The sequence below is a fragment of the Brachycentrus maculatus genome, unplaced genomic scaffold (assembly GCF_059751285.1).
Source record: "Brachycentrus maculatus isolate JH-2025_06_01 unplaced genomic scaffold, ASM5975128v1 h1tg000077l, whole genome shotgun sequence".
NCBI lineage: Eukaryota > Metazoa > Arthropoda > Insecta > Trichoptera > Brachycentridae > Brachycentrus > Brachycentrus maculatus.
In genome coordinates this window covers 2,112,559-2,127,943 of record NW_028280831.1, presented here as the reverse complement: position 1 = coordinate 2,127,943, position 15,385 = coordinate 2,112,559, and the positions used below count along the sequence as shown (strand labels likewise).

At 29.4% G+C, this 15,385-nt stretch overlaps 1 protein-coding gene across 1 annotated transcript; it reads right to left on the bottom strand.

The window, feature by feature from the left end:
* Positions 1-1,873: 1,873 nt before the first annotated feature.
* Positions 1,874-13,517, bottom strand: LOC148311099 (uncharacterized). The gene is made up of 3 exons (XM_088257246.1): positions 13,307-13,517; positions 5,485-5,539; positions 1,874-3,450 (listed from the first exon to the last, which is right to left on the bottom strand). The coding sequence occupies exon 3, from the start codon at positions 3,406-3,408 to the stop codon at positions 2,203-2,205; it is 1,206 nt and encodes a 401-aa protein (XP_088113372.1). The 5' UTR covers positions 3,409-3,450; positions 5,485-5,539; positions 13,307-13,517; the 3' UTR covers positions 1,874-2,202.
* Between the last annotated feature and the right edge of the window lie 1,868 nt (positions 13,518-15,385).

Sequence of the window (15,385 nt, the reverse complement as noted above, 5' to 3'; positions counted from 1 at the left end):
TTGCCAATCCATTGATCGGAAATTGGTAGCATGGTCGGTATGAATTTATCTAACTGACGTCAATTTTTACCTACTAACAAAACTAACTAAAGAATACACAAAAACACTACGAAACTACGAAATCGATAAAAAAAAACATACAAGGAATAAAACATCAATTTAATTATTCATTTATATTTCAAAAGAAGGGAGGGGGGAATGAAAATAAATATATCCAATAAAATTTAAATAAGGCCTCGGATTTTGAGTTCAGTAAGTAATAAAATATTTCGCAATTCACTTCAACAACAAGTGAAGGTAAAGAAAACGCGAAACACCAGGAGAACATAAAGCGTCGAAGGCCTGTGAGGTTTTACACACGCTTAACATTTATGCGAACCTCACAAAACAGTTTTAGTACATGTTTTACAATTTCAAAACGAGATGGCGCTAGTAGTATGTAAACGAGAATTCTAGCTTATGTTTCCGATTTGAGATTATACGAATATGTATGAATTTATATATACTTATATATTAAGATATAAATATTATACTTAACGATGAATGGATATATTAATAAATTATTTTCATGTGAAGTATAAATATTTTTAAAATATATTATTTATACAGTAATGTAAATGAGTTTTTGCTTTATAGACGCATACATAATTGTTTCAATAGAATAATTTGTGTTATTTCATGTTTTTTCATGCAAAACATTTAAAAATTACCCAATACGTTTTTTAAAATCTTTACTTAAAAAAATCCTGTTTTTTAAGATAATGACAAAAAAAAAACAATGTCTGGAATTCGCTAAGATTTGTCGGTTTAAAGGATTATTCATAATTTTTGAGTAGGTTTTAGTTTTGAAGATTTTGAGAACCCATAAAAAATATCGACGACAAAAGGGGGAATTTTATTATATTTTAAATGTATTTTTTGACGCCTTAAATCCTGCAATCACATGTTCCGCCCTATATAATTTGTTGCTAATATTCTACACTATATAACTCACCAACTTGTCATCGCGTCACTTCTCCGCAGTGGCAGGCAGACAGAATAGACCACACCGCACTTAGCAAACATTATTCGCTTATTCCATGTTCACGCATCTCCTCATACAAACGAGTACCAACCGATTATTACGACTACTAATAAGGTTAGAACCCTTCAGGTATTTGGTGCACTTGATCATGCCAAGTATTCGTCGGTTTTTACGGCTTCAACTTCCAACTACAATTGTCACATGGACTATTTTTAATGTTCTTTCCTAACACAATTCAGCATCTCAATACTCTTTTCTTTAATTATTTTTTATTGCCAATGAGCCTTACATTGTTTTCGCATTTCATTATTCAAACATGTGTCATATGTATATGAATATTGTTTTTCTTATAATGTACACAGGTTATTATAAAACCAGATTTAGAAGACGTTTGTAGCTTCACATGTAAAAAATTGTAATGTGGATTCGACTTTTTACTTATTCAAATTGTGATATCCATATTAGAGGCGACTATTCTTAATTTATAAATGCATTTATAAAAACTTTTAACAAGGATAATGCAATATTGTGTTATTTTTATATTTCATGTACCATAAACTCATAAGTTACGAATTATTTACTTATAAACAAGAATCATAACGAATTATATTTAACACACATTTTAATTTTTTTCTCTTACTTTATGTATGAATAACTTGATAAAATAATGTAAAACTTTAAAACTAAATCTAAATATATATCATTCGTAAGTTAAGTTATGCATATGAAGATACTATATATAATTTATCCCTTTTAATTTTATTGATTTTTTTACAATAATTTACATAATCATCAACATTTCGATTCCTAGAAATAAAAAATTTTGTGGAAAAATAAAGAAAAGTAATACACAGTTAAAACTTTATTTGCTTGAGTTCAGAAATTTACAAATATACCGAAAATTTGATACACATTTTTTTAATTGAAATATTTATTGCTTGATTTTTTATTATTATTTTTAAGCTACCATAGAGCACTCATCAAAATATACCTACATTTACATATTTACAACAACAAAAACTTAACTTTAACATGTACAAGTTGACAAAGGTTTAACAAAATGTTTAGCAGAGAAATATGTCTGTCTGACAAAATTAAGCAATCTACCTAATAATTTAAAACAGATTTTATTTCGCTCACGAATTTGAACTTACGGAAAATTTGATTAAATAATTTATTTAGCAAAATATTGAATATTCGTTTCGTAATAATTCCTTCTTTGCTTTTGATTCTGCTATACAATTTGCATTCAATTCTTTTGAGGGTCTGATTTTTTTAGGTAATAGTTTCATACACTCCACGAGATAAGTATGCATCAAATTATATACTAAAGTCAGTTGGGCCACCTTCTCCTTGCACAGTGGATCCGTTTCGATGAGGAAAAGTCTAGAGTCCATCAGTTTGATGCAAGCGATGATGTAGTTCCGCACTGTCTTAGGCTTGAAGTAGTTGTTCATGGCTTCCATAAACATGGAGACGTATTTTTGTTTCCCGAGCAAATCGTCGATATCGTCAGCGGAGCAAGGGTTCTGCTTTTGTAGGTACACGATGAGGCGTTTAGCGTACCTCTTGTACGTACGGTAGGTTCTTTGTTTCTTCGAGCTCAGCGTTCTCCCCATCGTCATGGATTTTTTCATGTCGTTGATGATGTATTTGTACTTATCATCTAATTTTGCATTTAATAAGTCTTGTAATCTTTCGTCTCCGGTAGCTTCTGGTTGTCTGGAAACTATTTCGTAAGAGTAATTGCTGCTGTCCGATTCACAGGAAGACGTTTCCCGTATCGCAGGAGGTGGTACCGTTGTTATCTCGTTGCTTTCGTTGGGCGATTGGGCCAAATTATTATTTTCCTCTCCATCACTAGAAGTAGATTCGCAAGATGTTCTCCTTCTTTTACTTTTGGTAACATGCTGTATAATGGAATCGTTTTCGCCGTCAACTTCCTCGGATTGATTTTTTCTTTTTACGTTTTTCTGCGGTTTTGTGACAGTTCTCGCGTTGTAATTAGTGAGAATGTTGGCATCTTGTTCCGTAAGTGGTGTTGTTCTATTAGTCGTTGCGGAAATAGGTATTATTCGAATCTTTACCATAGCGTAGCCATCGTGTATTTTCCTTTTAATATTAGGGTCATTATAAGTGTCTCCCCATAATTCCATAATTGCTGATTCTTTCAAAAACTTTACTTGACATAGTTCTCCGTTGAAAAATCTCTTCCTCTGTCTTTCATTTACTATTTCTCTCTCTTCACCAGTTAAGGCATGGCGTTTAGTTAAATGATCGGGGAGTTTTCCGTATGTGAATTTTCCACATTGCTCAAAAGGACAGGGTATATTGGCATGATTTTGTTTCTTTGTTCTCTGTGGAGGCTGGGTAATACTCTTCATTGTTATTTGCGGGGAATGAATAAGGACGTTCACTCCGAAAGTCTGAAACAAAAGATTCCATAGGTTAAAAAAATCATATTGATCAACCTTCCTACCCTTACCCTTACTGATATAGCCCATTATATACATAAAAAACTCTCATCTCCCATTTTTTAAAAATAAACATTATTTGATATAATCACCAACTTTATCTTTATATCCCGGTATTATCCGCAAAGCAGTGAGACCACAATGTTTGTATATGGCTTTTTATTTATTTAAATTTTTTCCATAATTATAAAGATTTATAAATGCGAACTAAACTTGAGGCAATTTATATGTAATTTTTATCTTTAAAATTCAGAATGTTTTTAATATGTACCATACATCATATAATATAATACGCTTCTGTTGTCCCTGTGATAAATAGAGGGAGTGCTACAAATATCTTCCTTCTCTTTCCTTCTCGTAGTAACCTTGACATAGCATCTCCCCTTGCATCCCACCACACAACAACAGCCCCTCTCTACCCCCTACTATTCACCCTTATTTTGCTTGTTTACATTTTACCTCCGTGCGTTTATGCGCTCCTGGTATCGTTGTTGTGTAGTTTTCAGTTCACGGAGGCTAAGAGAAGATAGACAGAGCATCAAAACTTTCAAACAATACAAGGATCTCTAAGTTAAGTCCTTCTTGTTATTCACATGAATTTAATTTCATAAATTAAATTTAATTTAAATTTCATTTTAAATAAAATTAATGACCAAAATTAAATTTAAGTAAAATTATTTCAAAATTTATTTTATTAAAATAATTATGTGAAAACAGTATAGTTTTTACTGTTTTATATACGTATCTTTTTTTATTATATTCTAGAAATAAAACAAGAATTTACCCAAATTGTTTTTCTAATGTCTGGCCGCATGGTTGTGTATTTTTTTAGGAAACTTGGTTTTTAGGAAAGTGGACTGTGCCTTGAGTTAAATAAATACGATACGAAAGCCTTTTTCCAGGCTTTGTTTATTCGACGACGTGTTCCACAAGAGATGAACGCTTTAACCAGGAGAACATGAGCTTGGGGGTGTATTGAACTTACTGCCGGTTAGCTGGAACAAAGTCGCTACCGAGTTTGACTGTATGCGTGCAGTATTCGATCAGCCAGACATTGTAAACATGTTTACTACCTGCATTTTCTGGAAGTGAATTAACAATTTTCTCGTTACAAAGTATTAAAGTTGTTTTGATCACGTCAATCAGGAGGTATTAAAATAAATACAAACTTTAATATTATGGTATGTACGTAAGTGGTACAAAAACACATTAGACAGTAATCAACGTATGCAAAAAAGGGTTTCATTATAAAAATATTAATAATACGTATTAATTTTCTAGACACATATTTCCACCACTGTATTGTACTGGTATGAGAATCGTTGCGTAACACGGGGACAAACACACACAAAGATATTCATTTTGTACGTAGTATTGGTGAAAACGGTTTAGGTAGTGTCGGCGAAAAGCATTCGCGAGAAGTCCTATTCGAATATTATGTTTTCCTGGTACAGTTGTTGTTTGAATTTCGCAGAATATCTTTTTAATGGGAAGGTAGTTAATGTTTTTTTATGGATTTGTTGAGTCTCTAAATTTCAGACTCAAGTTGGATTTTCACAGACGAGTTAAGATTTAGCGGATAGCAAATTTAATAAACATTTCAAATTCAAGACTTTTTTTCAAGAATTAAATGATAAACTAAAGCAAAAACCCTAATAGCAGAAACATCTATGCCATATATAATATAATAAGAAAGACGATGAAACAATAATTGTTTTGTTTAGGGCAATATTTATTTTCTAAATTAAGTTTCAACTCTCCTCTCCTACGTTTTTGTGCCACAATATTTATTTTACTGATTACTCAATTCGCCCGTGAGCTTTCTAATAAGATTGTAAGGGAGAGTGTAATAACAATTTTATTTACTTGATATCCAGAATTTTATATTCTAGTTATATTCCTTATTTTATTTGGGTATCAATTTATTTTTTTATTGTTCAAAATAAATTAGCTCTTCAATTGATATAAAATATGATATTTACTTACAATTTTATGTTTGGATTGGATCCGTTTAATATTCCAATAATTTCAATCAACGTATCTGAAACAAAAGTAAAAATTAAATTCTATACAAAGCAAAGAAAATTATCAATTTATCAAGCAAATCGACTCACAGATGGAAAACATTTTCATTTGATTTTATTATACATCTACAAACGTGAGGACACACTGTAGCGCCCTCTGAATGCTCAGTACCCGATTTCGTAGAATTCTGTTTACAATATACCCCTCCACAAAACATGCGCTCCTAATACAGTTGTTGTTCGAATTTCAGTGTCGGGGTCCTTCCAAATCGGGAATGAAAAACCAATCTCATACAAAACCAGACATTTTGAGCATAAAACTTTATTTTGTATTTTATAAAATTACACTTAAAATTATAGACATTTTTATTTTTACTTTATTGTATAAAGTAAAAATTTGAATAATATTGGATAAAATTCTTCTCCTACTTTGAATTGTTGTATCTTGTTTTATGACGAATTACAGCTCTCGTAATTATTTATTATTCATAGAGTGAATCCTGAACCGCGGTTCAAGCCTTGATTAATTAATAAGCATCAATTATGAATTTCGCGAAACGAGCTCAAGTCAAAGCTAGAAACTTGATTAAATATTCTTGTATTATCGTTTGGCTGCGGGAGCGTACCAAGTTATACAAATATTAATTTACAACCCCTAGTACCTTCACAATAGCCGAGTCTAGAGAGGGAATAATAAAAAATAATAAATAATATTAAAATCTGCGCTATAATTCTTACACGCATTTCAAAACTTCTAAATTTTGCTAATGATCATAAAAAATGAGTTCGTTAAGTTGGTTTGTTGAAAAATCTACCCTTTCAATTTGAAAAAGATAAAAAAGGGAATGAATGAATTTCGGGGAAAAATATTTTAAAATTTTTTTCTGAGCGGGTAAACAAAAAGGTTTCCGTTGAAAAAATGTAATCGTTAATGACTTACACGGTATTTTTATCTATACTCGTATGTAGGGGAAATAATGTCAGCATGCAGGGAAATAAAAGGTATGTGAAGTAATTTATTTATCCAAAAAAAACCATCGCAAACTTCACCGTAAACGCAGGTGGGTGTTAAAGAAAAACCCCTCGAAAAAATTAGGCTAAATATTTTTTTTACAAAATTCCAAAAAAGGATTTTCTATATTGTAACAACATTTATCATTATCTTAAGAACAAAAACGAGATATTTTTTATTTGTTTTGATGAAGACATAAATATTTTGACCGCATATATTTACGTCACATGTGGCGCCAAACTGAAGCCGAGACATGTTTTGCATGGCGTACCGATTCCACCCGCCGAAGTTTTATGCTACCCTGATACTATTTTGCATGCGTGTATTTATTAAGTGAAGTTGGATAGGGTTTGAAGTATGAGGATTTTATCCCGGGATAATGGTGATAAATGCGGTCCCAAAACACTCTCGGGGTGATAAACGAATTAATTTTCGGGATTATGTCTTTGCTTGTGGCGGTTTAACTTGTAATATTTTGAATATTTATGTCCCAGAACCCATTCTACATTATGCAAATAATTTTGGAACATTTTTACCGCGAGACCGTGATTTAATCTGGCGGATAAAAAGGCTTAATCGCTTTGTTACCAAGGGGATGGGACCGTTTTGTCGTTTCACTAGGTTTGAAATTTTATATCAATTATATACTTGTTGCAAAATTTTTACACAAAAATTTACATAATTTAACCAGAACATACGAAAGATATTCTCAATTAATATATATATATATATATATATATATATATATATATATATATATATATATATATATATATATATATATATATATAAATATATATATATATATATATATATATATATTTATATATATATATATATATATATATATATATATATATATATATTTATATATATATATATATATATTAATTGTGAATATCTATATATATATATATATATATATATATATATATATATATATATATATATATATATATATAATATATATATATATAGTATAAATGTACATTTCTGATAAGCGTAAACCTTTATTAACGTAGGTAAAAATTTGCGACCTTTTTATTTGTTCATGAATTTTTTTTTAAATAACTGACTTAATTTATACTAGTATGAACAAACTTTTTAAATTACTATTGCGGATGAATTAATTTACGTTGCCGTTTTTATTTTAATCAGAAAACATATATTAATTTTACATGTATCATATATCAAAGTTTGTAAGTGATATTAACTTTTAAAATATCATATTTTTTTAAATAAATTGTAGGCTGAAGACAAACTAAGGCATTAAAAAATTAGGATGAAATAGAATTTACATCGTGAACTACGGAATTAGTCTAAATCTTAAATAAAAAATACCGTAAAAAATATTTAAAAAAATATCCGTTGTAAAACTATGTAGTATTTTATGTCAACATTATTCATTGATAATTATAATTTCAAATATAAAAATACAACAATTTGATTAATAAAATACACAACGGAATAACTAGCTATCTACGTAACACATTTAATATTCACGGACGACCGGCGGACCAGGAATTGAAGTATATTGTTTCTTCATACTTATTTTATTCAAATCCTACCAATGAGGTAGAAACCAGGGTAACATAAACAGCCGAAGGTTAAATTGGCGGGATACGGCTAACGTGGAATACTAAAGGTTCGCGATATCCCGGTACTTGTACGAAGCGGAATACGAGTTCAAGTTGTTGACCCTAAGAACAAGCTTCCAAAAAGGAATTTATCAAGATGTCCGAAATCGTTCGCTCTCACGCTATGGCCAAACGTTTCTTTAAATGACATTTTGCGAAAGTGCCACAGAGCTTTTAAGTAGGTATTCTGAAAACATGTTGAGCGGGGATCTCTGCAACCTTCTGCAATCCTGTTAGATTCGAAGCTTTCTTCTACAAGTTTAAAGTAAGGATGAAAGCTCGTATTTATGTCACCCAAGCTTTCAAAAGCGCAAACTCTATACATGTTTGAATATGTGTTTTTTCAAAGAACTTCATGATATATATTATTTTTATTATTATTTTATTTTATTACTATGAATTCACAAGACTTCGTTGAATTCAAATTTCAAAAGGACATACCTGGAGTTTTATGGCCACGTCCCCGTTAACTTTAAAAGATGATTTGATATTTTTCACCCCGGTAAAGGTCTATGGCGAGGTGGCATGAATTATAGGCCCTACGTGTGCTTTATGATACGTGAGAAGGGGTGAATTATGAGGTTGGGGTCGCAACTTTTCTTATATCACTGTTTTAATTTTACATTTGAGAGTTTTAAGTGCCGTCGCAGTAACGTGATAATTGATCTCCCCTGAGATCAAACATAAATCAAACTGAGCGTATAAATCAAACCATATATATTATACATACTTAATATATATATATATTAAGTATGTTATATTATTAAATAAATTATTAATATAAATGTGGATATTATTTAGTAAATAATTATTTTTTGACATATCATTAAAGATGAAGAAGAATATGGAAGTCTGGGCATTTACGGGATGTCAAAAAATAATATGAAAATAACTCCTTTAATTGGAGATAATCCAGATTTTGTGAACAAGTATTTGGACACACTCTTTCTCTCACAAATTTATCAAAATGAATTAAATAATATCAACGTAGTAGGTGTAATATAATTTCAGTTCTCACAACTTTTGTTGCTCTCAAAATTTGTTGCTCAACCTTCTGCTACACGATTGGGTGAAGTCAGGAGGCAGAAAACTATATTTATCATTTTTTTATGAAAACGAGATGTGACATCTTTTGGAAATACCTTGTCAAATAAATTCGGTACTAAGATTTTTTATTTTTATTTTAATACTAAAGAGAATAAAAAATATTGTAATAATCGTCGAGTATGTATGAGGAGATGCATGAATGTAGAAGAGGCGAAGAATGTTTGCAAAGACAGAGTGGTGTGGCGTTCAATTCTCTCTGCCTACCCCTTCAGAGAGCGGCGTGATGGTTAGTTAGTTAGTTAGTTAGAATAAAAAATAATATTATCAATATTTTACGTTTCAAACAAACACTTAAAATAGACAACCGGTATTTATTTTATTACTTTTATTTATTAAAAAATCTGATGCAGAAAAAATAAGTTTCATAGCACTATAAATTTTTTTCAAGCGTACATATATATATATATATATATATATATATATATATATATATATATATATATATATATATATATATATATGTATATATATATATATATATATATATATATATATGTATATATATGTATATATATATATATATATATATATATATATATATATATATATATATATATATATATATATATATATATATATATATATATATATATATATATATATATATATATATATATATATATATATATATATATATATATATATATATATATATATATATATATATATATATATATATATATATATATATATATATATATATATATATATATATATATATATATATATATATATATATATAATATTTTATATATTAAAATCATTTACATTGTATTTTGACTTTGTGGTATGGTAATATAACACTCTCCTTATTATTCCTAGTTCACTTAAAGTAATAGTACTTAGAAACTCTACTTTACGACTAACGGTCTCGGAAAAATATTCCACCATCAGATCAACTACAGACCGGATGATGGAATGGGCATTCCGAAACCGGTAGTCATAAAGTAGAGTTTTTAATAGGTATTACACAAATTGAACGATGAATGATAAGGAGAGTATTAGCTTGTATTTCGATTGATTAAATTGATTAGTTATCTATGATTTAACGCCAGAGGACGCTCACGTCGCGAATATCTTTGCGACTTATATGATAACATGGGGTGTTCAACGTATGAAGAGTTGAGGAGGGTTTCGAAGAATAGACCTGAGTGGCGAAGGAGGTGTCATTTGTTGCTGCACACCAATCCACAGGATTGATACAAAAGAAGAAGATAACTTACTAACTAACTTACCATCACGCCGTTTCTCTGCAGGGGTAGGCAGAGAGAATAGAACGCCACATCACTCTGTCTTTGCAAACATTCCTCGCCTCTTCCACGTTCATGCATCTCCTCATACACACCCACCGATTGTTTCGACTCCTAACCTGACCGCTTTCAAGTATTTGGCATACCTGATCGTGCCAAGTTTTTCTCAGTTTTCCTCTGCTACTTTTTCCAATAACATTCGCTTCATAAATTTGTTTTACCGTTCTTTTATTCTCTCATTCGTTCTAGATGTCCAAACCATCTCAACACACCTTTCTCAATTTTATCGATAATGCTTGTCTCAGATTTGCATTCCTTCCTTATTTCACTATTCGCACATCTATCATACATCGTTTTGTCGCACATTCTTCCGAGAGATCGCATTTCAACTCCAAAAGAAGAAGATGATTTTATTTGTGTCGTTTAAAGTACAATAAACAAATTTAAATGATTTTTTCACTCTTATATGTATTCGATATTACCCTGGACTGGTAACTGAAGTGGAGGGCTGATCACCTTTCCTTCGTGTGTTAGCGTTCAAGATAACACTGCGTTTATATGATGCAGTGCACTATGACCCATGGGGTGCAGATAAAGGTTTGATTGATTCTAATGAACAATTATACTTTGTTTTAAATTTACACTTCTAGTTTCGAGAAAGCAGTTCTTCCATCAACATATGTATCAATTTAAACTATCGTTAGGAGAACTCCCCATTCAAAACTTATTATGATGAATTTGCAAAGTTAATACCGATACCATAAGTGAAATAATTTAGTATATTATAACATACATGTTAACATACGTTCAATGTCAACTTGATTTTCTCTAAATCCAGGTATCATTTAAGTAGTTGACTTTTTTCTTAAAATACCGTGTTTGCATTGAAGAAATAAGTTTTTCTTAGAAATAATTATAAGGTTTTGAAAAGAAAAGAGTTTTTAAAAGGTTAGGAGTTAAAAAAAATATAAAAACATTTTTTGGATATATATTCTAAAAAATCAAAAAAATATCCTATATACATGTGCTGTGTGAGCAAAAATGTAACCTCTGGTGGTCACCTGGCGAATGAAGTGACTCAATACTGGGCTATAATATTTTCTGTACAATGAATGAAATTTTATTTTATTCTCCATTAATTGTTTTTTTTAACTTTATTTGCAATGGATTATCATGACCCACTTTTCGAACGGAAAAAATATTTTTACTATCTTATTATGATATGATATTTGTTTTAAACCACAATTATATCAGTCAGGCAAGTCAAGGTTCGAAAATATTTGGCAGTAGTTTTGCAAAAGATGCACGTATTGTGTAATCAATATTTCAATATGTTGTACCACAAAGTTTGTTTTTTTTTATGTATCCGGTTATAATTCTATCAACTTAAATTAAAATAAATTATTTAAAATCCGATAACCAAATCAAAACATTATATATTACAATTACAAAAATTTGAATGTGGTCAACCGTATAATTTTTATTTGATATTTGCGACAGATACGATAATTTCTTTAACGCGTTTTGCACGATAAATCTGAATTTAAGATAACACGGTCATTTCATGAATTAAGACATTTAATGATGATTTTTTTTTGTTATTAAGATAAAAAGTTGTTGTTGAAGTGAATATAAAGAAGATGTTTATTTTTTATATTTTTTTATTCTTCAATATTGAGTTTAATTAATTATTCATATTCATAACATAAAGTAACTAATTAACCATCACGGCACTTTCCGCAAGGGTCGGCAGAGCGCATACCAATCTGTCTTAGCAAACAATCTTGGCCTCTTCCAAGGGTCGGCAGAGCCCATACCAATCTGTCTTAGCAAACAATCTTGGCCTCTTCCACGTTCATGGCACAGACCACAGACCAGACCACTTTCAAGTTTTGAAAACTTGATCATACTAAGTTTTCCTCGGTCTTCTCCTGCTTCTATTACAAACCACAATCATCACATTTTTTTATTGTTCTTTCTTCACTCGTTCGATTCACATGCCTTAAATATCTCAACACACTCACAATTGAAATATTACCTTAATAAATTGGATTGAATATTTAAATAATTTATATAGCGGTATTATTATTATCTCAATTTATAGAAGCTTGTTGGCAAGTTAAGAAATAAATTAAATATTCCCAATAATACAACGAAATGAGTCCGCCTACGTAGTGTAATGGTCAGCACGCTCGGCTACCGTTTTGGGTTCGATTCCCAAGGGGGTGAAATAAAATATAAGTGATTTTTTCACTGTAATATTTATTCAATATTACCATGGACTGGTACCTGAAGCGGATGGCTGATCACCTTTCCTTCATGTGTAAACGATCAAGATAACACTGCGGTTATATGGCACAGTGCCCTATGCACCATTGGGGTGCGGAAAAGGGTTTTATTATTATTATTAATACAATGAAAAGCAAATTAGTTAAAATCAAAATGAGTTTTATAATTAAAAATATTAAAAAAAAAATTATGTCCAGAAATTTTGATGTCTTGTAACATTGTATTGATTAAATATAAAAATAATATAATAAAATAACAGTTTTTTTGTTTTTTCCACATTAATTTTATTTGACCAGTGACTATGTTTCGTCGTAACCGATATCATCTGACTTAGTGGATCTTAATTAATTTATGTAAAATGCTGTTCCACCAAGAAATATCAGTAAATCTATATAAAAACAATATGTCCTCATATTTATAAATCGTTTGACTGTATTGTAAAACAAAATCTTTTTAAGATAAAAAATATAGTTAAATTTAGGTACTTACCGAGATAATTAAAATAAGTGATCTTTTTTCATTCAAAATATAAATTATTTCATGTTCATTGTATAAATTAATGAAAAATATTTGTTCTGAAACTTATCACCGCAACTGTCAACTGAGTCTTATCACTCTGTTTTACGAAAACTTTTTTTTGGTTGATCTTGAAATCCTCCCCAGACACGTGATGCTGCGAGCGTGGAAACGTCGCTACTGAAAATGTGTAACAGAAGGGGATGAAGCGCCGGTAATAGGTGGGTGGCAATATTTCGCAGAGGGAGAAGAGTGATTCGTAAGTCCCACGTAGAAACTCGGAAGTCTTCGGGTGCTACGACTGTTTAACAACGCCTACTGAAATAAAAATAATAAACATTTGTCAAATTAATATTATATTAAATAAAAATAACATTTAAAAAATAATGTTAAATAAGGAATGTTATGGTAACTATTAATTTAATATACAAACTTATATTATACTTATATACTATAAATTAGTTTTTAAATTTCATCAATTGACACGGCAGTCACATTGTGGTAATATCTATTCATTTTTAATTAATGTTTTACTTAGTAAATAGCACTATTTCTTAAAATCTACTGTGACACGTGTTTCGATGCATTCCGCATCATTTTCAAATACCGTATGTTTGAAAATGATGCGAAATGCATCGAAACACGTGTCACAGTAGATTTTAAGAAAAAGTGGTATTTATTAAATAAAACATTTTTTTAAAAATAGTTCTAAAATAACTATAAACCGTTTTCTACTATCAAATAACTGATTTGAAAGTACATCATATTGTATAGTTATAAATTATTATTTTCAATGGAAATAACATTCCAACAATTTGTCGAACATTTGAAACATAACTTGAAAATTATTTATTTAAGTTTAATATTAAACAGTATAACAAATGTTAATGCTATTTGTTTTCCCTCCATACTATCGTGTAACTTATATACATGTTTATTCAATAATTTGTTAATTTATTTTTAAGATGAGAAATTTAGTTCAAAGGCAAAAGCTGGTTTTAAATTAAATATTGTATTAAAACATTAACCATTCTTCGATAATTATTTTATTACAACTGTAATAACTGTTATATTTCACACAAATTTATGTGTGTTTTAAATGTCAATTAATGACAGTAAAAAAGTTTATATTTATCAAAGTATGCAAGACTAATAAAAATTATTATTTAAAAGGCAAAACGCCTGATTTAAAAATAAGAAATAAAATAAACGTGGTTCAATCATGGAGAAAATGGTGAATGTTTCTCATCGCACAAAATAAATGTAAATTTCCAGACTTTCATATTCCCGCCTCAAAAAACGTCATTTTTAAGATATCTGTAAATGAAATGTGAAATCATTAATTTTACATATTTTTTTTATTATTTCGAAACCTAGAATGGGTGAATGAAAAGTTAAAATGTAAAACGTAAATATGAATTGAATGCTTTTTTTACTCAATTTCTTATTAGCAAAATCAAACCTTGGGAGTGTATAAAATATATTACTGCACAATACGTCGCTTTTAGTTTAACGTTTAAAGTATTTTTATATATATTTTTGAAATTATATAAGAATTCATTTAAACTTTAATCAAATTTACTTTAAATCGTTATTATCAACGTACATACATTTATCACAAGCAGAAGGATTAAATCATACATATAAAATTGAGATTTTGTTTACCTACACCTAGTTGAAATTGATATAAGCAATGAATTTAGTTCATAGAATATGAGAACTTTGCTTAAAAAAACGTCTTTGGAGTATGGTAAAGATCAATATTCAATACGATTTTGTATACTATAGAGATTATCCACCTACAAACGTTAACTGTGTCGAAAAATATCAAACTCACCTATATAGACTTAATAAATCTTATCTCGACATATTTTTTGTATTATATGTAATAATTTTTACTTTTTAATTTGAATGGTTTATACCGTGAGTAAGATAAAGCATAATTTTTTAAAAAAAAATCACATCTATAATGACTTTGAATGTACCACCGAGGTATCAATCATTTTTTACTCGCACCACATCTTCCTGCAAAATGCTTTGAAATTTGAATTT